The sequence below is a fragment of the Aspergillus udagawae genome (genome assembly GCF_001078395.1).
Source record: "Aspergillus udagawae IFM 46973 DNA, scaffold_11, whole genome shotgun sequence".
NCBI classification, from domain to species: Eukaryota; Fungi; Ascomycota; class Eurotiomycetes; order Eurotiales; family Aspergillaceae; genus Aspergillus; species Aspergillus udagawae.
Window position 1 is genome coordinate 235173 of NW_025091274.1, and position 25645 is coordinate 260817.

At 50.2% G+C, this 25645-nt stretch overlaps 7 protein-coding genes across 7 annotated transcripts; 2 read left to right on the forward strand and 5 right to left on the reverse strand.

Annotated features, from left to right (window-relative positions):
• Window positions 1–975: 975 nt before the first annotated feature.
• chsB (chitin synthase class II) lies at window positions 976–4780 on the forward strand (the record flags this gene model as incomplete). Its single annotated transcript, XM_043296136.1, has 5 exons — window positions 976–1214; window positions 1608–3367; window positions 3425–3609; window positions 3657–3823; window positions 3877–4780. 5 exons carry the CDS (start codon window positions 976–978, stop codon window positions 4778–4780), a joined length of 3255 nt encoding a protein of 1084 aa, XP_043152071.1.
• A 265-nt stretch (window positions 4781–5045) lies between these two features.
• On the reverse strand, window positions 5046–7016 carry Aud_002136 (putative glutamyl-tRNA(Gln) amidotransferase subunit A; the record flags this gene model as incomplete). The annotated part of the gene is made up of 7 exons (XM_043296137.1): window positions 5046–5591; window positions 5653–5776; window positions 5833–6254; window positions 6305–6404; window positions 6452–6525; window positions 6579–6677; window positions 6738–7016. The coding sequence occupies 7 exons, from the start codon at window positions 7014–7016 to the stop codon at window positions 5046–5048; spliced, it is 1644 nt and encodes a 547-aa protein (XP_043152072.1).
• A 2900-nt stretch (window positions 7017–9916) lies between these two features.
• Aud_002137 (DUF4246 domain-containing protein) lies at window positions 9917–11803 on the reverse strand (the record flags this gene model as incomplete). The annotated part of the gene is made up of 4 exons (XM_043296138.1): window positions 9917–10516; window positions 10564–11517; window positions 11567–11645; window positions 11694–11803. The coding sequence occupies 4 exons, from the start codon at window positions 11801–11803 to the stop codon at window positions 9917–9919; spliced, it is 1743 nt and encodes a 580-aa protein (XP_043152073.1).
• Window positions 11804–12884: 1081 nt separating this feature from the next.
• Window positions 12885–14745, reverse strand: Aud_002138 (AFG1 family ATPase; the record flags this gene model as incomplete). Its single annotated transcript, XM_043296139.1, has 4 exons — window positions 12885–13232; window positions 13294–13807; window positions 13859–14309; window positions 14367–14745. The coding sequence occupies 4 exons, from the start codon at window positions 14743–14745 to the stop codon at window positions 12885–12887; spliced, it is 1692 nt and encodes a 563-aa protein (XP_043152074.1).
• A 1032-nt stretch (window positions 14746–15777) lies between these two features.
• Window positions 15778–18118, reverse strand: Aud_002139 (phosphatidylinositol-3-phosphate-binding protein BEM1; the record flags this gene model as incomplete). Its single annotated transcript, XM_043296140.1, has 4 exons — window positions 15778–16695; window positions 16762–17529; window positions 17717–17821; window positions 18113–18118. 4 exons carry the CDS (start codon window positions 18116–18118, stop codon window positions 15778–15780), a joined length of 1797 nt encoding a protein of 598 aa, XP_043152075.1.
• A 3240-nt stretch (window positions 18119–21358) lies between these two features.
• On the reverse strand, window positions 21359–23014 carry Aud_002140 (SAC3/GANP domain protein; the record flags this gene model as incomplete). The annotated part of the gene is made up of 3 exons (XM_043296141.1): window positions 21359–21575; window positions 21634–22885; window positions 22942–23014. The coding sequence occupies 3 exons, from the start codon at window positions 23012–23014 to the stop codon at window positions 21359–21361; spliced, it is 1542 nt and encodes a 513-aa protein (XP_043152076.1).
• Window positions 23015–23587: 573 nt separating this feature from the next.
• On the forward strand, window positions 23588–25605 carry Aud_002141 (ESCRT-II subunit protein VPS36; the record flags this gene model as incomplete). The annotated part of the gene is made up of 3 exons (XM_043296142.1): window positions 23588–23688; window positions 23785–23920; window positions 23977–25605. The coding sequence occupies 3 exons, from the start codon at window positions 23588–23590 to the stop codon at window positions 25603–25605; spliced, it is 1866 nt and encodes a 621-aa protein (XP_043152077.1).
• Window positions 25606–25645: the final 40 nt, after the last annotated feature.

Here is a 25645-nt window from a genome sequence, read left to right on the forward strand (position 1 = left end):
GTGGGGCACTTTGTCAAAAGCGTCCACGGATCTTGATGTTTTATGTCTATCTAGTCTATCTAGTCTGACTCTCGATCTTTCTCTAGCTTCAATTTGTGCTGAGTTGACCAATCTCTTGGCCCCGCCAAAGTTCATTACAAATAATGGTTGCGGGTGCGTCACCATGTACCTACGAACTATAAACATCAGGTCCGTAGCTCGTGCATCATCCCACCTTTTCGAAGGAAAACACCGTTAGAAAATAGGCTATGAGAATCAAGCAGCCTTTCCTTGATGCCCTCAAGTAAATAGGTGACTTTACTTTAATCATCGCCTCACTCCTAATCAATGTCTCAGAACATGAAAGCCACAAGGGATTTGCGTCGCCCCGCCGGTTGTCAGCTCCAGCCCGTCCCGGTTGCCCTGGAGACAATCCACACGCAACAGAGATGCACTCTAAACTCTCTCGTTTCCTTGGGACAGTCAATGTGATCCATGCTTAGCGCTTAGATCTGAAAGAAAAAGAATCAATGCGCCTGTGCTCTGGTTCGGAATCCATATTTTGTTCTTATCTCTGAGTGACATTTGTCTATGGTATTGGCAGATATCAGTTTCTCAAGCATACCAGTCAATCCCTCGAACAATTGGTGTTTTCTTGCTACGAGCTTTTCAACTTGATTACATTCTATAGCTACCGAAAGCGCATTGTTTACGACGGGGTATAGCGGCCTCATTACCTCTTTTCGCAGTGAGTTACATTCCAGTGCATAAATCCCATCATCCACACGCTCGATCAAGTAAACTGACGATTTCTTCACCATCTAACCAGGACACGACGTGTCGATCCCATTGACGAACTTGGGCTGTGTGCCTGTGTTACCGCTCTAAGGCTAAGATTGTCTCGATTTCTCGCTTACCCATAGCAAAGAAAGCTACGAGTGTCGGTCTCATTGCAAAGTGCCATGAAGGCTTAAACCAGCAGTCATCCCAGCTACCATGAGCTCCAACTCATCGCGAATGTATCCACCCGCGCCAAACTACGAAGAAGAACCACCGGCATACGGCAATTATGGAGAGACAGCATCCTTCCTCGCAGATCACGATTCGTCACCCCGTCATCAGGGGGCCACCATGCGCCTGTTACCCAATAGCACCGATGTGGATGACGATCTAAGTGTCGACGTGGGAAGTGGTGCAAGTCATCAGTATGGGATTGAGTACTCCGATAATGGCTCGTAAGTAATATCAGGGTTTCCTTCTGCTACTAATCTTTTCACCCCGGAATGTCATGGCCCCCCCGCATGCCGAAGACACTTACCGGTATCTGTCTGTTGCCCTATGTCATGTTGTTACCTGCTTCTTATCCCTTGTTTAGACTAGAGTGAGGAGTGCTTTTGTTTGACTGGAATTGGAATTTTGTCTCCTCTCTCTTGAGGAACAGACTGCAAGTTCTATTGTTTCTATTGTCTCTACTCTTCTTTTCCTTATTTGCTACCCTTACGTGCTACAAGTCGTGTACGCTCGATGACTGCACATGTTTGATATAAGCAGTCTACCTCGAGCGGCTCGGACTTGAGCGCTATCGCTATGATTGATCCAAACCTTCCAAAAATAATTTCACCAAGAAGGCCAAGAGCTAACACGCAACATGTGCCATCCAGCGGAAATACCACCGGAGGATACAATAGATTCTACAGCTATAGTGGTGAGGAATCTCCGTCACGGCCTGCTTCGAGTCTAGGAAATGTGCCATCGATCCCTCCACCAGCTGCTTCCGCGGTCGACGTGCCGCAGTATGCATCGCGTCCTGCTTCTCCCCTCAGACCCTGGTCTCCAGCGCGCGCGGCGGACTGGACAAGGCCGCCCGCTCCACCGTCTATCGCCGGCTCGCAGTACGAACGCGCAGATCTAAACGGCAGTCCAAGGCCAGGTACACCCAGCTCCAGATACGGCGGGAGCCCTAGACGCCCCTTGCCACCAGCTCCATTGTTTGCTGGTCCTGGAGCAGCAACCGGGCAAGATACAAGCATTGATATCGGAGATGGCAATGATCCTGACGATCCATTTGGAGGAGGGGGAAGGACGATCAACCGACATGAGCACCGTGGAAGCATCCGATCGTTTATGAGCGAATCGACCATGATCACAGATGAAAAGGACGAAATGGCGAAGATCAACCTCGATGAAGACGATGCCACTGACGTCGATCCCAACATGCACTATGGTCCGGCTCCAGAAAAGCAAAGTCGTCGAGGAGTTCGAGAGGCCCAGATGTCTAAGAAGGAAGTCCAGTTGATCAACGGTGAACTGATCCTGGAATGTAAAATTCCCACAATTTTGCACAGTTTCTTACCTCGTCGGGATGACCGCGAGTTCACGCACATGCGTTATACAGCCGTTACATGCGATCCGGATGATTTCGCTCAGAGGGGCTATAAACTACGCCAACAGATTGGAAGTACCATGCGCGAAACCGAATTATTCATCTGTGTGACCATGTACAATGAGGATGAAACTCATTTCACCCGTACCATGCATGGTATTATGCGAAACATCAGTCACTTCTGCTCAAGGTCCAAATCGCGAACATGGGGTAAAGACGGATGGAAGAAGATTGTGGTTTGTATCATTGCAGACGGTCGCAAGAAGGTGCATCCTAGGACGCTCAACGCACTGGCAGCATTGGGAGTCTACCAAGAAGGTATCGCGAAGAACATTGTCAACCAGAAGCAGGTCACGGCCCATGTGTACGAATACACGACCCAGGTGTCTCTCGACTCAGATCTGAAGTTCAAGGGAGCTGAGAAGGGCATCATGCCCTGCCAAGTGATCTTCTGCCTCAAAGAACACAACCAGAAAAAGTTGAACTCACACCGTTGGTTCTTCAATGCCTTTGGGCGCGCTCTGCAACCGAACATTTGCATCCTTCTGGACGTTGGCACCAAGCCGGAGCCCACCGCGTTATACCATCTGTGGAAGGCATTTGACCAAGACTCGAATGTTGCCGGAGCAGCTGGTGAGATCAAGGCCGGCAAGGGAAAGAACATGATGGGCTTGTTAAATCCGCTTGTCGCAAGTCAGAACTTCGAGTATAAAATGTCCAACATTTTGGACAAACCCTTGGAATCGGTCTTTGGATACATCACCGTGCTTCCCGGTGCTCTCAGTGCGTATCGTTTCTTCGCTCTGCAAAACGACGCCGATGGCAACGGGCCGCTTAATCAGTATTTCAAGGGTGAAACGCTGCATGGCAAGGATGCCGATGTCTTCACGGCGAATATGTACCTGGCAGAAGATCGTATCCTATGCTGGGAGTTGGTAGCCAAGAGGGAAGAGAGATGGGTTCTGAAATTTGTCAAAAGCGCTGTCGGTGAAACTGACGTTCCAGGTGTGTGCTCCCTTTGGATTGTAAGGTCAAACTGAAGCTAACCAATGGCCTCGTCAGACACCATACCCGAGTTTATTTCTCAGCGACGACGTTGGCTCAACGGTGCGTTCTTTGCGGCCGTGTATTCTCTCGTCAATGGTAAACAGCTTTGGAAAACCGACCACTCTGTCCCACGGAAGATCCTTCTTCAGATCGAGGCGGTCTATCAATTTTTGAACCTACTCTTTACTTACTTTGGATTGGTATGTGGCATAGTTCGGCTTACTGAAAAGGTACTGACCATCCGCAGGCGAACTTCTACTTGGCTTTCTTTTTCATTGCAGGATCTCTATCAGACGATAAGATTGATCCATTCGGACACAACATGGGGAAATACATCTTCATTGTCCTGCGGTACGCCTGTATCTTGGTTATGTGCTTGCAATTCATCATTTCGATGGGTAATCGACCGCAAGGGTGAGTGTCCCGATTATCCAGCAATAAAGAGCCCGTTACTAACATTCCCGAAGAGCAAAGAAGCTTTACTTGTCGGGCATCATTGTCTATAGTATAATCATGGTCTACACTGCATTCTGCACTCTCTACCTAATTGTTATAGAGCTGATGGCGAAGGCTGGGGTGGGCAAGAAAGACCTCGGTGTCAGTGATTCACTCTTCGTTACTATTGTGGTATCCCTGCTCTCCACCGTTGGTCTCTACTTCTATTCTTCGTTCCTTTATTTGGATCCATGGCATATGTTCACCTCTTCGGCGCAATACTTCGCGCTCTTGCCAAGCTACATTTGCACTCTGCAGGTCTATGCGTTCTGTAACACGCACGATGTGACCTGGGGTACCAAGGGAGACAACAGCATCAACACCGATCTGGGCGCAGCACGTATCATTAACGGAACGACCGTCGAGGTGGAGATGCCCTCAGAGCAACTTGACATTGACAGTGGCTACGATGCCGCCCTGCGCAACCTCCGTGATCGTCTCGAAGTCCCTCCACCCCCGGTGTCTGAGAACCAGCAGCAAGAAGACTATTACCGCGCCGTGCGTACATACATGGTGTCCATCTGGATGGTTGCCAACGTCATCCTCGCCATGTCCGTCTCCGAGGTCTATGGCGTCGACACAGGTGGAACAAATGTCTATCTAGCCATCATTTTGTGGTCTGTGGCTGTGTTGGCGCTGATCCGTGCCGTTGGGTCCACGACTTATGCGATCTTGTTGGTGGTTCAGAAGATCGTCGAGGGCAAGACCAAGTTCGATGCAGGCAATATTGCGAATTCCAACAGTGCTACTTCCAGTTATGTGACGAGTAGATCGACGACGCGGTATGGTGGTGGGACGAGCTTCAAGGATAAGGTGACTGAGGCTGGTTGGACCATCAAGAGGACGGCAGGCAAGGCTATGTTCTGGAGGAAGTAATGACGTTTGGGTGCCTGCATTTCTGCAAGCTGATGCAGTACTCTACGAGATACGGTTTCCTATGCTTTTCTTTTCATGTTGAAGTTTGCTTCGCGCGATACCGGTTGGTATGTTGACGGGTTCATATCTTCCGGCTCATCACTTGATTTTCATGTATGTACGTATCTGACGATTGAATGGATATAATGACAGGATGTATGGATACTTGGATTTGTCTTGTGTAGCGAGCGCTTCACTAAGTGTAATTCCTAGCTAGACGCGAGGCTCAAAGCCCAGATTTGATAACCTCTGCTCTACCCTGCACGATATCCGAGACAAGGCCCGCTGCCGCAAGGGTCTCCTCATCCTTGAAACGCTTGCCTACCAGTTGCAACCCAATTGGCGCCCCCTCATATCGCTCAGGGCCATACTTCGCCCACTCCCGCGCATCAACCTCGCTCCGCGGACTATACCCACCATCCACCGGATCCAACTCCATATCAACAACGAGCCCACTTGGGAAAACAACACCCGGGTAGTCGAGGATGTTCCAGATAGCAGTATAATTCCAGTACTGTGATTCACCCATCACCGCCGCCGCGCCGACGTACACCGGGCAGAGGATGAAGTCTACCTCGCGGGATTTCATGAGGGCGTGATACGCGTCGCGGTAGGCATCGCGCTGGTAGTTCAGGGCCCAGTTCTCGGGAATGGTGAGCGCGGAAGCGCGGCTGTAGGCGAAGGCCCATTCTGTTAGGGGGAGGAGGGGCTCGCCGCTTTGGGAAAGGACGGTGCGTTGGCTGTTGGCGGCGTCGGGGAAGTAGAGGGATGACTTGGCTGGTTAGTTGGGGAGAGGTAAGGGATGGGTGCAGGATTGAAGGGGAGGGACGCACGACAATCTCCCACCCGTGGTCGTGGCGGTAGGGTTCCCAGTCTACGACTTTTATGCCGGCTGCGAGGAGCTTTTCTTTGGCGTGTTGCAGGGCTCGGGTGACGGGGGGATGCGGGCGGACGCATCTGGACAGTCAGTACTTGTCTAAGGGTAGAATTATGGATGGGGTCTAGGGACTTACCCATCATCCCACATGATGCCAACCGTCATGTCTTTGGTGGCTTTTACGCGCCTCCAGGGTAACGGGACCAGGGATGTTTCTGTCTCCCATGGCTCCTGGTCGAGTATGGCTCTTTGGAAGAGATCCAGATCTTCGACACTCTGGCTTGCCAGAGGTCCGGCAGTGCCGCGGATGGACTCCTGTCCTGGGCCGGGAACTTTGATTCCTGTCGCAGGTATACGGAGAGTCGTGGGACGAAACCCATATGCACCGCAGAAGCCGGCAGGGGCTCGGATGGACCCGCCAATGTCGGTGCCGACGCCGAGAGCAGCACACTTGAAACCCATTGAGGCGCCCTCGCCGCCTGAGGAGCCGCCGGGTGTGAGGGTGCGGTTGTAGGGGTTCGTTGTGGGACCGGTGAGATTGTTGTCGCAGCAGATATGCTAAAATGGGTTGAGTATGCGGTCCTCGCAGGTGGACAAAGGTTGCTTACCATTAGTGACTGCGGCTGGTTCGTTCGCACATGAAAAACTGCGCCTGCTTTCTCGAGATACTGGACAAGCAATGCGTCTTCGTTTGCAATGTCATCGGCCCTGGGTGCTGTCAGCTGGCGGCTTGGGTTGTTGTGCTGGAATCGTACCATGCCACAAAGCCTGCGTTGCAGGTTCGACCTTTGATTTCGAAATGCTCTTTGACGCTGATGGGGACGCCATGCTACAGTTGACTCGCCGTTAGGGCTGATTTTTTGGCAAGATAGGCCAACCTACCAAGGGCCCAACAAGCTTTCCTGTCCGCTTAAAGTGCTCATCAAGCTCTTTAGCTCTAGCAATGGCTCTCTCTGCCATAAACTCTGTAGCAAAGTTGAGCTATCACTGTTAGCTGATCCAAAAGCAGATTGAAATGTAGGTTCTGGTTGCGCAGCACACCAACTGGTGACCCAAGACAGCTCGTTTGAGAAACGCAATAACTACTTCCTCGGCACTCAGTAGGCCCGCTCCCATGCCTGCTACAAGCGCGGTAGCAGACATCTCGGTGATAGAGACTTCTCTGTCGCTGAGGACACCGCTCTTTCGAGGGAAATCCTCGACATGGTTCTGGTGCGCAGGAGGCAGTCTGTGTGCGGGGAGGATCCATTGCTTGGGAACAGAATTTAGAAGGACGTCTTTAGCTCGGCGTGCTCGAATTTCCCAATTCTGTTCAGACATTTTGTAGTCCGCAGATTGATCAGAAGGCACCCTTAATAGACGAGCAAGCAAGAAGTTAAAGTTAGATCATGGAGGAGGAGAGAGGAGTATATCTTATACCTCTCTTCGAAGACGCTATTATGTACCAATCCCCTTGACACTGTCCCAAGCAGATACGTAGAACTCGTTCATGCTAAACCTCCTTACATCGCGGAATCGGAATGCGGTGACAAGTTCCAATCAGGAGACATTAGCCTTCTCCGCGCCTCCGAGGGAGATAACCATAGACATTGGAGATACGCCATGGTGGAGATTGGAGAAGCTGTTATCTGCCGAGCGGTTGTTGATTTGAGAGAACCGACAAGCTCTCACCTCATGAAATTCGTACCATTGGTCCTTTCATGTATATCCGCATGGGGTCATGTGGTCTTAGCCACCCAGGGCGTATCAGTTGCCCTTTTCGTCCTTCAGGCAGCCGCTAGACTGAAGATCATGCAGATTGACATTGACATATTTACGGGGCCAGAGAAGAGCATTTCGGCTTCATGGCGGAATCATTCCGCCAGAGATGCGGAGATGGTGGAGAATGAATATGCAAGCTCGGATCAGCTCTTTGATCAAATTACTGGGACAATGAGGATAATATGGATGGGATCAGGCGGGAGAGGGTAGTAGGAGAGTAATGGCAACCAAGCAGTTTGGTTGTTGTAGAAGTGACACAGGCTTGTCAGGTGAGAAAGAGCATCCCGCAGACCGTCCCATTCCTGACATGATTTAGGCTTGCAAGCATCCCCTGAGCCTATCCATTCTATGCCCAACATGACATTCTATTGCCTTCTTCGCTCTCAAGTTCGGTCTACCACTGCCAGTGACAATTCCTGCGAACGCAACATCTGCCGAAGAGCAACCGCTTGAATGCCATATTTCTGACAACACTCGTTGACCATGCTGATCAGCTTGGTAAATCCTGAGACATGTTGATCCGTGACGAGGACTCCGATGACGGCTAAGGACTTGTGCTGGCTGATATGCCACACATTGATTTCATGAATTGATAGCACTCCCTGGATCTGTGCAAGTCACAGTTAGAGCTGAGATAGATATCAGAGTGATACAACATCGCTTACTTTTTCCAGATCGCTTCTTAAGTCATTGAGATCTACGCCAGAGGGTGTACATCCCAAGAGGATGGATCCGGTTTTCCGCACTGACAGGTGTCAGCACCACCTAACAACTCCACGGATGGAGAACAACACACGGAGCGGAAGAGAAGATAGTATGATTATGAAGGCAATCCATAAACTTGCTCCGGGATCAGCGTAATATCGTGCTTCAAATTCCGTCAACCAGATTATCAAAGCAGCGATCATAACGCCGAGATTGTTCACTGCATCTCCGATAACATGGAGCAGAACTCCTAGCATTCCAAGATCACGGCAACTGGATTTTGTCCTCTTAGGTGGAAGTCCTATATTGTCCTGAGTCAAAGATTCAGCTGAGCTTATGCGTAAACCCGCAACTGTGTCAATGAGTGCACACCTTGTGTATCCCTGCCCCGTCCTCGGCTCTTATGGACGAGTCTATCGAAGCATTCAACGCTTGTTGATGAACATGGGGACAATCCTCTAATGACTTGACATTAGTGACGAGACTGCGCCATCCAGGAAGGCGAGCCTGCCTTGAAGAATAATAGCACTGAGGACATTGAGACCCAAGCCAACGCATCCAACTATGAACATGAGTCTGGGATTCCCGATTTCTGTGGAATATCAGTAAGTCGCCTGCGCATTGAAGGAGGGCACAAACTATGCAATAATATAAATCGCTCCACCGACTGCAATAGAATGCTTATTCCCAGCGCAAAGAGAAGTGCTCCGTTAAAGAAAGCTCCCAATAGTGGTGCCCGCTGCCACCCGAAGGCCAGAATCTTCGGCTCATTATCGATCTCAGACAGCTTTTGTTTTCTGTGTCAGTACTTCTATACTCTAGGTTCCTCAAGGCATTCATCCTACCTTCAAGGCCAACAAGGTGACAACGAACCCAATTAGGTCGGTCAACTGGACCATTCAGCAGATGTCACCTGGAAGATGAAGCAAAGCGTACATAGTGAAAGGCATCTGCCACCAGAGCTAGCGAATGAGTATATAAGCCAACTGCTGGTATCAGCTTCAAATTCCAGGATCTTTTAATCTGGACAGATGACAAATACTTGAGATTTCAGCCAAGAAGAAACATGATGATATCCCGATCACCATGATCAAGCGCTGTGAGCGCGACATGCGCAGGGCCATCTTGGAAAGCATTTCTCTAACGCTACTCAGATCAAAGCATTGAAGAAAGGAGTCGTTGTTAACATGGGGAAGGCTAAAGAGACGGCGAAATCTTCTCCCTTCAGTCTTTGCCTGCGCCTTGTGTAACTTCTCATGCCTCGGATATCTGCAGAAGTATGCAGAGAGTGTCGCCAATAATGACATTGTGCCTCGTGATAGTGTGCGACGTTATCTAGCCCGAATTCAAAGCAGAACTAGTATGTCAATCTACCTCCTTCCACAGCAGGGGTACATGCAGCTCTGCTAGCTCTTGTTCACTTGTTGCTACTGAGTATCGTCCAGTCAGCAGCAGGACATTGGCTTGTCACTATACAAGACTAATCAATTGCAACGAGCATAGCAGTGATCGCCTTACATTGCACAAAAGGACTTAAGCAGCCTTCATCCACCAAGCCGGCTAACACTATCTGCCGGTTTCCGTGTCTCGAAACTTGCCAAATGTGTCTTTCCTGGAAACGGGTTCGTTCACATAACGCCAGAGACTGGGAGGAGAGGTCTGGGCTACGAAAGAGTGCATAGTAGATGAGATGGGGACGATTTCTGAAGCAACTATTACTTGATAGGGTATAAAATACATACATGCAAAAGCGGTTAATGCTCGCACAAGTTAAACGCCCCAATTTCGAAGTCCCGGTTCTGTTCCTGCGACTTGTTGGAGCGCTCCTCCATCAATTCTTTGCGGTACTGCTTTGCCTCCTCCATGGTTATGGGCGTAGCTTCGAAACCCTCGTTGACCATCTTCTGCAACTCGGCTGGGAGTCTCCCGCTCAGCAACTTCCCAACAACCTCCTGCCGTTCCCTCCACCAGTCCTCCTGCTGAGGCGGCACATTCGCCGAAGAAATAATCGAGAGATGAGGGTCTACGAGGAAGAAAGCAAGGATCTTGCGATGACCCGGCTTGGTCCGGTCTGCCAGCGCAAACGGCGACACCTGGTGCTGGAGGCTGTTTGGGAAGGTGAGCAAGCGTCCTTGCCGAGTGTCCACGCTGCCTAGCACCTGAGTGACATTGCCCTCGTTCCAACCCGCCTCAGGATCCAAGTCAAAGATCTCCTGGAGGAATTCGTGTCGCGATTGCTCATAGGAGATGTCTGAGAGGGCTTCTGTATCCGCCCGTTGCCGGAACGCGAGTCTGCTGTCGGTGATGTTCTCGCTGTCGTAGTAGTAGATGGCCGAAGCGCAAATGTGCTCATTCTGTGAAAGTTAGTGTGTGCTCCAGCCATCCCGGCAAAGAAACATACCAATTGTCCCTCGATGTGCCACGATCCGCCGTCGTACTCGGGCTTCTCCGGGGTCAGCTCGATGTTGGCTAGCTTGACAATTACCTGTAATCCATTCTGGGCAAATTCCTCGCGCAGGTTGATCTGACCCTCGGCCTCGATTACATGGGGGGCGAACTCGCCCGGTTCCGGGCGTCGGATGGGCTGTCGTTTTTGCCATTCGTCATATCGTTGATAGTATTCGTTACTATACTCGTCTTCCTTGTTTTCCGGCTTCGGCTCCGGCTCGGGATGCTCGTCATATTCGACATCATAGTAGGGGATCCGCTTGTAATCATCCCGCACGAGGGTCAAGGTCGTGTTCCACAGCGGAATGGTCTGAGTCAGGATCTTCTCGATGACTTGGTACAGCGGCTGGTGCTTCTTCGGGTGCAGGTTATTGATATACGACGCAATGCGACATTCGCCATTGTCAGCGAAATGCACGTCACAGGGAAGCCACTGGAATTTGCGGCTGTAGGGTCGATGGACGCTTCGCCAGTCGCGGTCGACAGTAGCATCCTCTTCCGGAGGAACTGCAAGTACCTTGCCCTCCCCGACATTATTCAAAAAGTCCTTTAGCCCAATCAAGTTTCTATGGAGAATGCGAGTCCGGCCGTAGATGACCGGGAACAGCGACGGATGGACCAGGTCGACCACCTTGTCGTCCGATCCAGGGTGGTAGTCTTTGAGCTCTTCAGGCACATCCTCCAGGGGCCGAACAGCATCTCTCAGCATCTGTCGCAAGTCTTCCGCAACGGCAGTGTCAGATTTGACCACGCCAGCATCGAATGCCACGATGTGCTTGGTGTCCCTGAAGACCTCAGCTTTCCACTGCGCCTCCTTGATGATCCAGTTCATCATGTCGGGAGTGATATCCTCTCCGCTGTCCATGATTTCCTTGCGCCATTTGGCAGTGATTTCTTCATCAAAGACCTAAACGTAACGTCAGCGATGCGCAATTCAGGGAAGAAAGCAAACGCACCTTTTTCTCCCAATCCGGCTTGTCGGTGATGGAGTTGAGTGCTCGCATCATCAAGATCTCCCGATGAGTATCTAAGCGTCTGCATCCTTAGCTTCAGAGCAATCAATTGTATCAGCAAACAACTTACTCCGCGAGACTGCTTCCCAGGGCATTAGGGAACATGTCAGGAGCGGTCCAGTTCAGGGGTACGGAGTAACCCGGTAAATTGAAGCGCGCGTTTCCAGACTCCATTGTCATTGAGCGCAATGGTATTCGAGGAAGTGGTCAGACAAGTCTCAGTACTGAGAGGACTCTGTTCATATCATGTGTGATGATATTTATACGGAGAGTATCAGAGACCACGACGTGTAGTAGGTTTAGGCAACCGGCTGCTGCCTTGAAATTCAGGCGGGGCAATACGAGAATGCCCCTCAAGAGTCCTCAGTCAAGAGACAGGCGGTGGTCAACTGGCTGATGATCTGTGAAGTCTAAACGTGCTGAAGGTACTGAAGACGAGTGCATGGGCGACTTGCTCAGGGGTTTGCTCATGTTTCTGTCACCATCGTCCAACCCAGACCAGCCACCTTACTCGTTCCATCTATACACATGATGATTCAGTCCCTGGTAAATTCGTATGTCGCAATACCAGAGCTAAGTTTTGCTCCCACAATCCTATTTAAAACCTCAATCTACCTATCGTAATTCAGGCCTGCTTCAGAATGATACATCCCCGAGGCAGCATCCTCCATCTACTCTGATTTCAGCGGACGGAGTACCTTACCTTGCCTTGGACTCAGCGTACCTGACTAACCACTCAAGCAACATCTAGTTGGGGCAGCCCTACGGAGTATAATCCAGTTTCCGTGATCGCGAACACTGGTCGTCGCTGAAAGCCCGCTTATGTTCGTTGCGCGACCGATTCGACGATAGTCGCGTAGTAACAGGATGTTTCTCATCCTGCAATTGATATATTCAGTCCTGGACAGTGAAGTACCAGGGGTATTTTATGAATATTTCGTGCTCTGGATGCAAGGTACCTCTCTACTTCTCATAGGTAAGAAATCTACCTCTCTATACAGTATCTTGTACCTCTCATTGAGAGATCTGATGACGTCGTGGCTTATCGTTTGGCTTATCTGATCGTATCAGTAGAGAGGTACGGTGTGTATAGATGGTAGACTAGATGTTAGGTGAAGTGGTATCGCAATTGTATATATGGGTAGTTCTATATGTGAAATGAGATATACACTGCATAACATCCCATCAAACAGGCTGGTCATGGGCGCGAAATGATGCACAAGTATAGAACAAAAAACCACAAGTCTAGTATGAACTGAATCTACATGTTATCCTCGCTCCAGCGGCTCCTCGCCTTCATCCACGCGTCGTGCTCGCTCTTCCCTTCCTGGACGGTCTTGCCTACTCCCAAGCCGCGCTCAACCCAGTCCTTACTGCCCATCTCGGATAACCGGGAAAGGGCACGAGCGAACGCGAATCGTTCCTCGTCACCGCTGAAGATGGAGGTCGATTTGAGGGCTTGCACTGACAATCCCAAATCGTCCATCATCATGCGCATGGCGTCTGAGAGATCGGAGTGGTCCCCGTTTTCTTCTAGTGAGGATTTTACTTCTTGCTCGGACATGAAGAGGTTCGTGAGTGGGACGGCTGTGGTGAGGACTAATTTGGCCTGTTGAGAGAAATTTTAGCCTCCGCCTGACTTGGGCAAAAACGAAACACCAGTTACTCACCCTGCTCTCGTAGACGGCGTCAATAAAAGTGATGAATCGACGAGCCAGATCGCGTTGCTGCAATGTCATCCCTGGGACGTCCGTCACGATGAAAGCCTCGTAATTCCGCACAAGCTCCAAGTAGTCCGCCGCTCCCGTTGCGCTTCCGATGAGCTCCTGGAAAGTGAAACGGACCGCCTTTCCACTGGCTGACGGAACATTGATCTTACGGCCCCAAACCTCTTGTGTCTCTGGATGAGGAGGATCTTTGGGATCGCCCAAAAATTCGTACCACTTCTGTGCGTGCTGATCAGCTTCAGGACCGAGCGGGTGGTGGTACACGGCCGCTGGTGGACGAGGGATTTTGCGGTAATCGGTCGGCGAATTCAGGTTGATCACGGTCAAAGCAGTCTTGAGAAGATTGATACATGGAATGAAGGATTCTCGCTGGATACCGTTCTTGTACAGATCGTCGGGATGACGGTTTGAGGTTGTTACGAGTACGACACCATGCGACATGAGAGATTCTAGTAGCCTAGGAAAAGCGTCAGCCGAGCCCTTGCCTCCCAATACTCCAGGTACATACCGCCGCAAAATCATCGCATCAGCAACGTCCGTACACTGAAACTCATCGAAACACAACACGCTGGACAGCTCCGCGATATCCGCCGCAACCAAAGGCAGAGCGTCAAAGTCATTACCGTACTGCATCTTCACCACGTGCATGCGCTTATGTACATCCTGCATGAAGTTGTGGAAATGGATGCGCGACTTGGACTTGATGTTGGCCGGCAAGGTCTCGTAAAACAGATCCATGAGCATCGTCTTCCCGCATCCCACATCACCATACATATACAATCCCTTGGGTAGATTCTCTGGGACCTTCGACTCCGCCTTCGCGCTCTTGCGCCCAAACAGCGAGCCGAAGAAGGACGACTTCGGTTTCGGATCCAGCGACTCAACGCTCGGGTGCACAACGGCCGGAGGAGTATAGCCTTTCAACACGTCATGCAGGTCCTGCAGCTTTTGGACAATCTCTTAACTCTGTTAGCTCATCGTTGCCTCTGAAAAAGCAGGTAGAGAAAAAAGCCCACCCCTCTGATACGGATCATCCCGCAACCGCCCCTGCTGCACCCGTCCCTCATACTCCTGCAACGGACCCCCAGACACTCCAGCCCTCGCATCCTCCGTCTGTCCCACAATACTTTCAGTCTGAGGCTGAGTCACAGCTGCCGTAGCAAAGCGACGCACATACGCTCCGGTCCTCGGCTGCGCATTCCTGGCATTCAACCAAACACCCTGCGACTCCGCCGCCTGATGACGTGCTGCGCCATTGTTGCTATGTACACTCCGCCTACGCTCCCCAATCAGTACCCGTCCACGTCCGGATCTTCTCGCCGGCAACCCTGGGGCCCGGCTCCTCAGCGCTGAGGGAAGGGACTCCGCGCAGAGTTTCGCAGTTGGCCGACTCATTTGTTGCTTAGATGAGTCGATGAAGGGATGCTGAGCGGAAAGGATCGTAAACGCTTCTGTAAAAGTATGCGGTCGGTAGGTTTGGGGTACTGGAGGCTTGATTCTTCCGATCGGCTATACTTCTATGGCCGAAGAATTGACAAATAATGGGTCAAGTGCGGCGGACAAGCGGGGAAAAGGAATAACGAGTAGTCGGTGTCAACAAAGCGAGTACGCCTTACAGCTTTCCAAGAAAGGCATCAGTCTCCTTGCTAGAATAGTTTTCAAGTTCTCGGAAGACCGGGAGTATGAAGAGAACGAGAGCGTGTGCGCCAGGTGCGCGTATGTCAATTGTTAAGATGGCAATCGAATTCCATCAGAGCTGCGTTGGCCTGAGGCGAAAAAGAACCGCGGGATTTCCGACGACCGGAATCATGTGACTCGGGACGCGGCAATTGAGACCGGGGCTATCGGCGCAGTACAACATACCAGGTAGGAATACTCCTGTACAGAGTAGGAAGGTTGTGATATGTTATGCTGGAGTATCTGATAATGCTGAGAAAAAGACATATCACTATACGACTGCATGTAGGTAGAGAAGCCTACATAGAGGTGTATATATGCAAAGAAAACATATGTACATGTGATGGACAAAACTTCAATAGGGTATGGGAACATCACAACAAGTCATATGCCCACTGGACAGAATCCAATGCAAAAGAAAAAAATAAAGAAAAAAAGGATATATCAACCAGGAGAAGTACATAACGGCATAAACATCAAACATGTCGGACATCTCATTCTGGCATTTTGCAACCACACCAAACAGTCAGAAAGCGCTCAAAAGGCTCTTTTTTTCCAAAACAAACATTGAACAATAGGACAAGACCAGAACACCGTACACCGTCTCCACCAGTCGATCGCAGTTGTGGCGGGGTAAATATGAGACAAAGGCAGACGCAGGGAACAACGATCTATCGCAAACTTGCATCGGGAAAACCATGATTCTATGCATGCTTTCAGGAAGAGAAGAAGAAGTGGCGTGGGCTTTTCTTATGCAAGCCCGACGTATAGGGTGAGCTTGGAATTCCGCTGCATGGCGGTGTCAAGGTCACTGTCGTTGTTCAGGTCCATGTAAGCGCCGGATGGTTCATCCTTATATTGCACCACGATTTCCTCATTGACCTTGAGACGATCTAATAGCTTCTCCCGGAGCTGCTGGAAACTGATGTCGCTAGGGACGCGAATGGCAATCAAGTCGTCCTGGAAGAAAACCTTGACTTTCATGGCGCCCCCGCTTGAGGCTGTCGACACTTGGGTGAGAGAGCTGGCCTGTCGGTTCATCGGCGGTGGTCTGTCAGCCGGATGCGAGATGGAGGGCTGACTGCGCTGGTGCGAAGTTCGGTCGGGGTGCGAGCTCATCTGAGCCTGAGATGACTGGCGGGACGCGCTGCGCGATGCCTCCTGTGTGGAGGAATGGTGCGAGCCACCGGAGTACCGAGCATCTTCTCCAAACGCGCTCGGGTCAATTTCAAAGTCACCTGGGCGAGGTGCGAATAGCTGACGGACCAGTTGACAGCGGGAGATATGGGGAGGCATGGCGAGGAGCTTCTTTATGTATTCGTCCAGGTTCTGGCGACGGCCGTTGGAGATCGCATCGGTGACATGGGTTACAGGTCCGGGCATAAATGGCAATGTGCGCGGCTTGCCTCGATTTCCAGCCTCCTCCTCGAATTGGGTCAGAAGCGCAATCTGGAAATCATAGAAGTCATGATAATAGCGGGACAACTCCCAGCAGCGGCCGTCCTCCATCTTGGCCTCAATAATATACCAATACTTGTCGTTATCGAAGCAGTACCGGGGAATGGATGCAGCTACCGGAGCGACCAGAGGCTGATGGTGATTCTGCATCGGCGGCTGCGACAGGTGTTGAGGTAGGGACGCTTTGCTCGCGTTCCGATTGTGATAGCCCTGTACAAGAAAACAGTCTGAGCATGCGCATCGCCGAAAAAAAGAGAGCGAGAAGGGAAGACTTACGTAGGCAGCCCCATTTTGGCTTGCGTGGCCGGCGCTGTTGCGCCCCATGGACATCTTCTCAACTCCAGAGGTCACGGACTGCATTGTTGATGCGGCCGAGTCAATCTTGCCGAGGGTGATGCTGCTGTTCTTGTATTCTGCCGTCATTTTCTTCCATTCTTCGACCCTTGGTACACCGGCGCGCTTGACTGCCTCTAAAGGATCGGTTACCGCTTGACCGGTTTGCATGTCCCGAAGTTCGATGAAGGAGACGGGGATCAATCCGGGACCACCCAGACGACCGATGGGCTTTGCGACGAACCACTCCGGGTTCGATTGGGCGATGACAATAATCGCTTCGCCTGCTTTCGCGTCGAGTTCATCCGGTCGCTCCGCCTGAAAGTCATACTGGACGATACCATAGACCATGGCGCTTGAGGCCTTTCCTAACGTCGACATCCTGGGAGTCGCGGGGAAGTGCTGGAGTTGTGTGGGAGTATGATCGGGCGAAGGAAACCGAGCGGGACCACGATCTGAGAAACCCGAGTCGTGCGACTCTTTCTTCTTATGAAGATCGACCGACCCGCCACTATCTCTTTCGTTCTTGCCGATGACCTCAAAAAAGGAGACAGGTACCAACCCCCTGGCACTAGGGATGAGAGGATTGCACGCTTCGTACCAGTCCAAATCGTCCTCCCTGCTGATAACGTGGAAGAAGTCGCCCTTGCTGAACGCTAATTCTTGCGTGTTCCCGGGTTCTGGTTGGTAGTCGTAGAGAGCTTTGATCACCTAGATGTGAAAAAGGGACGCGCGGTCAATACCAACTTCCAAGAATCGACAATGCGACTGGAATGAGGGGGAGTAATTTGAAAGGGGGAGGGGATGGAAAGTGATAGTCTAGCTATACTCTTTCAATGTCGGAGGGAAAGGGGGCCGCAGCGGTTTATTTGTGTTTTGGGGCTAGGATAAGGCTTACCTTCTTGGGGGGCAGAATCGCAATGGCTGACTTGGGAGTGATTGAAAGATGGTGGTTATGGTGAGGTTTGGGGTCTTTTTCCCCTTTGAGAGATCGCCTGATGGCCTATATTTTTTGAACGGTATGTTATTATTTCGGCATAGCAATAAAGGAGGGGAAGTGGATAAAAAAAAAGTTCAGTAAATAATTGCGACGATATTCCAAGTACAGAAATAGGAAAATCAACACTAAAATCGGAAATCGGAAGAAAAGAGACCACAAGCGACAACCATAATCGAGATAAACGAGAGGCGGGGTATGGATTAAGGTGGAAGGGGGACAAGCCAGCAGCTTGAAACGAAGGGGGCGCGCAGAGTTCATTAGGTAGTATCAAAGAGCTTCAGAATCAAAACATACCTTCATTCTTTCTTTTCAGGAAGAACGAACTATTAGAATCGTACTGATAGCAGTGTACTCGGCTGGGAGAGGTTGGATCAACAACAGCCGCCGTGTAGGTTGGGAGACTCAAGGGGATTGCGAAAGAGCGAGGTGGGTTCGAGAGGCAAGGCAGAAAGAAGCAATATAACGACCTCGGAATCAAATAGAAAAAGAGTGTAACCGAAAAGGACAACGAAATAATCAGATCCTTGAATTCATACAAAGAAGAAAATGAGTGTGAGAGACCAAAGTTGATGTCTCTGTCTGTGTGCGGAATTATGTGAATAAGGAGAGAGAGTGCGCGTTGTAGTCAAAGAAATGATAAGGTAATGGAGATCTCCGTTCAAATAATGATAACCGCTGGTAAAGAGAGTGTGGAGAGAGTCTAGCCGTTGGAGTGGTAATAGTAGTAATAGGTCCTTATCGTGGGTCTCTTGAGCTCTCTCTCTTTTCGCTTCACCCTCTGTGCTCGATTACTACCGTGGATACGTGATGTCTGGTTCTTCTGGATTGCGAAAGAAGGTGGCCCGCTTTGGTGGTGGTGGTGGTCTGGGATTTCCCTTCTCGCCCCTGAAAGGCGAAAAAGAAAGACTTTCTGGTTTGGGCTGGCTGGGAACCCTGTCGGTTTTCAGAAAGCCACTGCAAGCTGGTTGACGATGGGTATTATGGATCAATCAGCCTTAGAGCGAAGAAGCTGGCTATGCGAACTTCTTAATGACGATAGACACGGACCGTCGCCTAGTAGTAGTATTTTTGGTAGTATTTTTTCATACCAGCTGAAATTCTCATGGCCCATGCGGGAGTATCTTTAAAGTACTTCCTTTTTGCCAGGGGTAGAGGACTAGGTCGCTGGTCTCGGGGGCTGTGATCTACTCTTTTGTAGGCACGCCGCGAATAACGACGACCTAGAAGGCCAGAGTCCTCGACATTTCGAGGTTTCAAGCCTTGACAAGGTTTCAAGAAGTACTCTTAATCCAGAACTATGATGCAAAGGTGGCGGGAACCGCTTCTCGGAATTCAGCTAGAGAGGCAGAAGGCATATAAGGATAGATAACCCATAGCTATATGGTGGCGATGATCAAAGGTACAACAGGAGAATATCACCAACGACCTGACAACGATTAAATCGATTACTCGAAAGAAGACATGATTCTAAAGCTTGTATACATAGTAGTAGTAGTGATGAGGGGTACTTACCGTGCCTAGCATCCCATGTGGAGATGATGATGGTACAGTCCACTTTTTAGCAGCGGCTTCCTCAATTTCTCTCTTTTTTAAGCCAAAGTCAAAAAAAAGCCAATATCTAAGAATACGCTTCAAAGGTCCTCAATTCAAGTCTGTCGTAGATGGCCTTCACCTGAAGGATTATCATCCACAGTTTACCGTTATTCTAGAAAGCCTCGACCACGGCTGATACCCAACCAGTGGACCATTCTGTCTTCTAAATGGGTACTGTACCTTACAGCGACTAATCTGGTAAGGCATCAAGGCAGGTTCACAGGTCACAGAATATCCAGTGTGTCGGAAGATGGTTCCCAGTAGTCTCAACCAAATCAGCCAGGTTCCTTAGGCCAATAAAGTGGTTAATACGCACAATCCTTGCGACAATTGGGCAGCATTACAAGATCTTCCACAGCCAGTTCGAAAGAATCTGCTAGAATCCATCAAATAATGTACTAATTAGCTACTAATTTCCTTTTTGTTGGGGACTTAACACCATTCGTCGAATCATAGGATGATGGGACATATTAAGCCAAGACTTTTTGAACGTGCGTATTCCACCCGTCGCATTGTGGGATGGCAGCCACATGGGGTTTGGGCTCGCCACCATGAATTTGACTCTTTGTTCTCGGTAGCTGTGGAGGCGCTATTATTGGCGAGAATTCGAGGAATCTGGCCCACCACATCTTTGTTCAATCTAATTGGCCAAGCCTCTACTGTCAACTTCTAAGGCAGGAATGATTATTGAATCCTACAGTCTCGATTTTTAGATAGTTACATGAGCTATCGAGCGCTTGAGCATATCCAGATATCATCAGCAGTTCAAGACTTGAATATTGAAATCCCGTTACTATCAAGCCAGGACTACCCATACCATACAACCCGCAGGACACCAAAACGGGCTGCGACATCTCCCCGATAACACCGTCTCCAGCAGCCCAGCATCCACTGTCCCAGATTCCGATTTCTCGACCTTCTCCGTTTGATCCCAGAATTGGGCCTATAGTCAGGAACCTGGGGCAGGATTCCTCAATGCTCAAGAATTACATGAGCTATTGACTAGCCTATCTTCGTCCCTCGGATCGTGGTCCATTCAGTGGCCTGTCAATGATCGCTCGGACTGGCCAGTATATCCTGCTGTAGTTGCACATACTAACCAGACAGCTTCAAGTTCGGACAAACCTGTGAGGTATAATCAAGATTCTCCGAAATCGGCGGTCACAATCCTAGCTCACCGTGCTACCAGACTTTGAGAGTCCCGTAGATCGAGGGATCGGTTTCTAAATCAGACAGGGGGCAATGATACAGCTGCTGCATCACGATGCAGGTACCCTTGCGTACTGGAATAGCATTTCAGCCAATCGGGGCTACAGGACGAGAGCAATTGTTTTGACACCGCCGATGACTGCGTCAGGCAGTCCGTCGATCCTGCTGAGTCGGAGCACTTAAATCATAGCGGTGTGATCCACGCAATGAGACTCCTCAATGAGTGGCTTGTTTTGGCCATGGCTTCCTGTGCCCAATGAACCATACTCTATCCGCAGACTGGTCTTGCCCGAAAACTGGCCAGTGTCTTATTGAAGGATTGCGAATGATAGCAACCACTAATTCTGAGAGTACTTTTGATATTGCTAAGTTTGACTAAATTACGAATACTAAGGAGTTAAATGCTAACCCATTTCCACCACCCATGTGACAACGCCAAACTCAGAGAAAATAACGCCACCATGCTTCCAGGCTTAAGTGGGGTGATATCAAAAGCCATGAAAGATATATGCAAGACGCTGTCAAGGGCTGAGGAGCACAGAGAAGACCGAATCGGACGTGAACAAGAAAACATCGGAGGCACCTGGTGCCAGTTGGCCATGTCGTTCAATGAAAAATGGGGAAGAAAACCAGACGAAATCAAGGTACAAGGGTATTGAGAGCACTGAGACGGAAAACTCGTATATGCCGATAAACAGTGGGGTGTAGACGCTGGCTGCAGTAACGAAAAAATCGATATCAAATCTGTCCTTTTATATCAACGACTCTGTGGGCTTCGGACTTGGCCGCCTCGAAGAGTTGCGCAGCCCTGCCGCTCGTGAGCAGCCTCACGGATCCATCTTTCTCTTGGAGTAAATCCTCAGAGGCATGGTCCAGGATAAAGCGTGCACTCTGTTCATCGGACTCAAAGCCAAGTTCCTCAGTGACAAATCGTATCTTTACGTCGGGTTTGTAACTGTTGTCATCAAGTCAGCCCGCAAAGAACAGCACACAACGCGCAGAAGAACACTTACGCTTTACAGATGGCCGTAAGTGCGGAAAGTCGCTCGCGGTCCACAAACATGTCCATCAGATAAGCCCCCATATTAGGGGTGTCGAGGTAGAGCTGGAAGAAACGATGATAGTTTCCCAGGGCAAGGGCTGAGCGAACATCCAAAGCATGTTTGACAGCAGGATCACGCTTGTCTGCTGCTGTTAGATCGGCCAACGCATCGTTCATAGCCGTCCAATTGCGAGTGTGGATGAAATAAAGAATACGATACGCCTTAAATTCTGTAGGATGCCCACCGAGATTTTGGGCATATAACGCTCGCAGCTGTGTCTGACATTGATTATACTCACCAAGATCTCCCTTCTCAAGCGCAATGCGGGCATGAATCTCATAGACACTGACAGTGAACTCGTTTCTGATATGCTGGACAGTCAGATCTTGTCGCAGAGACTTGAACTGGTCGCAAATATATCCATAATTGTTATCCTTCTTCCATTTCTTTTTCAAAAGATCCAGGGTCTTGTGCAAAACATGCAGCGGTCGAACAGTGTCCGGATTTGGCGCTGAAGTCAAGCGGAAGTAGTTCTTCTCTAGCTCCTGGCACCGTCCAACAACAGGGCCCTGATTGGCGCTGGGCGCTGGTGATTCACCACGGGATGAGGATGGTGAAGAGCCATATCTCGCCCGTGGTTCTTCGAAACGTTTCCTCCGCAATTCCAAATTAGCTTTTGACTTACTGGGGTTCTTATGATCAACACGCTGGCGCTTGTCTGCTGAGGGATAAGTAGTTCGATCTCCAAATGCATGATGATTGTTAGTCTGCCTCCATGGTGGACAGCTGTCTTTGTCCCCGTACTCAGCCGATTTTCTTTTCCTAGAAACGTCCTCGGTCACGGTGTCCGGTTTCTGAGCAGCAGTTAAAAGAGAAGCACTCCAACCAGAGATATCAGGGTTGGTGAGGATCTGATTGCGCTCGTTTTGAATCATGACTTGCGGTAGGGGCAATGCATTCCAGTTGATCTTCTCCAGCTGATTCTTCTCTGCCGCCTCAGTAATGACAGTCTTCAGTTTCACCTCCATCTCCTGTCGGTTGACTCCAGGAAGTTGGTTTTCAGGCGCGAAGCTTCGTTGTACATATGATCGAAGGGGGGCTGGCCATTCTACTCGTTTGCGAGGTGCTTGAGTTGTCGTTGGCTGCGGCTGAGGTGCCATGGCGGTGGTAGAGGTATGAGCAAAGCTACGGCGTGCTTGAACAGGGATATATGCAGGGGTCGCTAATTCACAGTTAGAAACTGAGTAGGTAAACATATTGGAGTAAGAAGCCACATACCATGTGCAGGAAAGTGAGGGGCTGTAGCAGTAGCGGACGCGGTAGCACGCCAAGGTGGGATACCGGAACTCATGATGGCAGAATTTTGTACAAAAGCATAAACAAAAAGAAAGAAAAGTAGGAAATATTGTTAAAGGAGAAAAGTATATCAGAATCGATAAGAGAAGAAGAAAAGGATTAGACTACGCGTTGCCTGGGTCCCGAGCAGAGTGATCAAAATTTCATTCATACACACCAGTAAGCTGAGAAGTTGGCCAGCTCAGCTCGAAACTAGTATGGTTATGAGAGGGAATAGGCCAACTAGCAGGTGAATGGTGGTGAAGTCGAGTAAACGAAGTTATCCTAGTGATATATGTCGCTTTGACCACTAGGTCCAAGTGCAAAAGTGAGGCCTTTGAAAGGGAGGTGGTCAAGGTTCTCGCTTACTCTCTGTCTGGGCTGGTGTGGCGGAGAGAATGTGAGGATGCGCTAGTGGTGGTTCTCGCTACCTGTATCTCCATATCTACTGCGCGCCGCCCTTAGTCCACCTTACGTCAGCGGGGTGAGTCGAGATGGGAGTGTGACTTGGGCTACGTTTGGAATTGGGCTCGATTGTATATTCTCTTCACAGTTAAGAGGGTGGAGAGATGCTGGCTGAGCTTACTAGATGTTCTTCAAGTCTCTGGATCTGACCACTGCGCTCCGACCCTCATTATTGCCCGATGAGACTTTGCTCTTCGTCCAGGATGCGGTGGGGTTATATGAAGGGTGAGTTGCCAGCAAGCTGTTCCCTAGTTCTTCCTTTGTATGTGCCACTGCCTTGACATTCGGAAGCTTACTGGCGAGTATTGTTCGTATATGCAGAAAATTCAAGGTTCCAAATTATCAAAATGGCCATGCGTACCTCACATCTCACCGAGTCTGCTATGTCGCTGTTGACGAGCCACGCAAGTACTCAGTCGCCATCGACTTGAAGGAAATCGACCGAGCGGATTACCAAGTATGGTTGATGGTTGAGTCCGTACTGTCATTTGCTCCCGAGCTCATCCTTTCCAGGCAGGATTTCTGAAGTCGTCTTCGAAAATTATTTTGCACCCGAAACCCGCGAAGAATGACCTCAAATCGAAGAGCGCAGGGGCTAGCCCCTCTGCATCACAGTCTCCAGCTTTTCATTCCGGGAGATCGCAGTCTCCACTCCCAGCAACCCCCTACAAGCAGCCAGCACTGAAGCCTATAAACGCGACCTGGGTCTGCCCGATATGCTCGTTCACTAATCCGGTACCTTCTAATTTCGACCCTGCAACGGCTACTGCTTCTACTCACTTGCCGCCATGCTTGGCTTGTGGCATAAAGCCTCCATTTACGACCGTTCTGAAGGCCGCAATCACAGCTGCCGCTAGCCGCGAAGCCGCGCAAGTAAACCCAGCTTCACATGAGCCTGGTCAACCCGGAAGCAACGATGATGAAATCGTACGCAAGCCTAATGCCTCGACACCGTGTCCCAGATGCACATTTGTGAACCATCCCTATCTTCTGGAGTGTGAGATATGCGGGGCTCCCCTAGCCTCCGCAGTCGCTCGAGGAGCTTCTGCTGAGGACTTCCGTCGTTCAGAATCCCCAGCGCCGATATTCGGACAAGGAAACATCTCCAATACTGAGACTTTCGAGGTGGTCAAATTATCCTTCCGCGGAGGCGGTGAAAAGACTTTCTATGAAAGGTTGAAAGGCGCCTTGGTCCAACGAAAGTGGCTGCTCTACGATGCGCCTCCTGTTCCGCAACAGCCATCGCAATCGCCTGCCACGTTGAATCCTACAGCCTCTGGTGCCGTTGCTACCAATGTTTCCGCGCCAGCGCAACCCCGGTCCTCCGCAGTAGGAATTGCGGGCCTTGAGCAGCGGGGACTTGAGGCTCGTAGAAACAACGAGGTGGTAATAGGCAGTTCGTTTGAGGATCTTGAGGCCTTGATGGCATCTGCTAAACGGATCGTTAACCTTGCTGAAACACTCGCCAGGGAATCAGGTATGGCTGGTGACGAGAATTCTGCAGCGACCAGCGCAGTGCTCTCCGAATCCGCTGCCGCTCTTGGGATGATCACAACGAAAGATATGCTTGGCTCTCGTGCCGAGAACTTATATCTCTCGGAACTTTCACGGAACTTGGCGGAGTACCTCACCGACGATAGAAAAGGTATCTTACAGAAAGAAGGCGGTATCATGAGTCTGATCGATCTTTGGGCGATTTTCAACCGCTCCCGAAATGGTGTAGAACTAGTCAGTCCTTCTGACTTCCAGAAAGCAGCGGAGCTCTGGGAGAAACTGAAACTTCCTGTTCGGCTGCGGCGATTCAAAAGTGGTCTTCTAGTGGTTCAACGCTACGACTGGAGTGATGAGAAGACTATTCGGCAACTGCAAGAATGGATGGCGGAACTTCGTCAGATACCGCCCGCCGATCCCGTACCCTGGGACTGGCGCCAATTTGGGCGTGCCGTGACAGCACAAGAGGCTGCTCAAAGGTTCAAGTGGAGTGTCGGAGTCGCGGCAGAGGAGCTAGAAATGGCTGAGGATAAAGGTTTCCTATGTCGTGAGGAAGGCATCGAAGGGTTAAGGTTCTGGAGCAACTACATTACGTCTGACATTTCTTCGATGAACAGCATTGATTCGAAGGTGTCAGCCCTAGCCATATAAACGAGTTCTTTTGTACATATTGATATAGCGCATTTCGTTG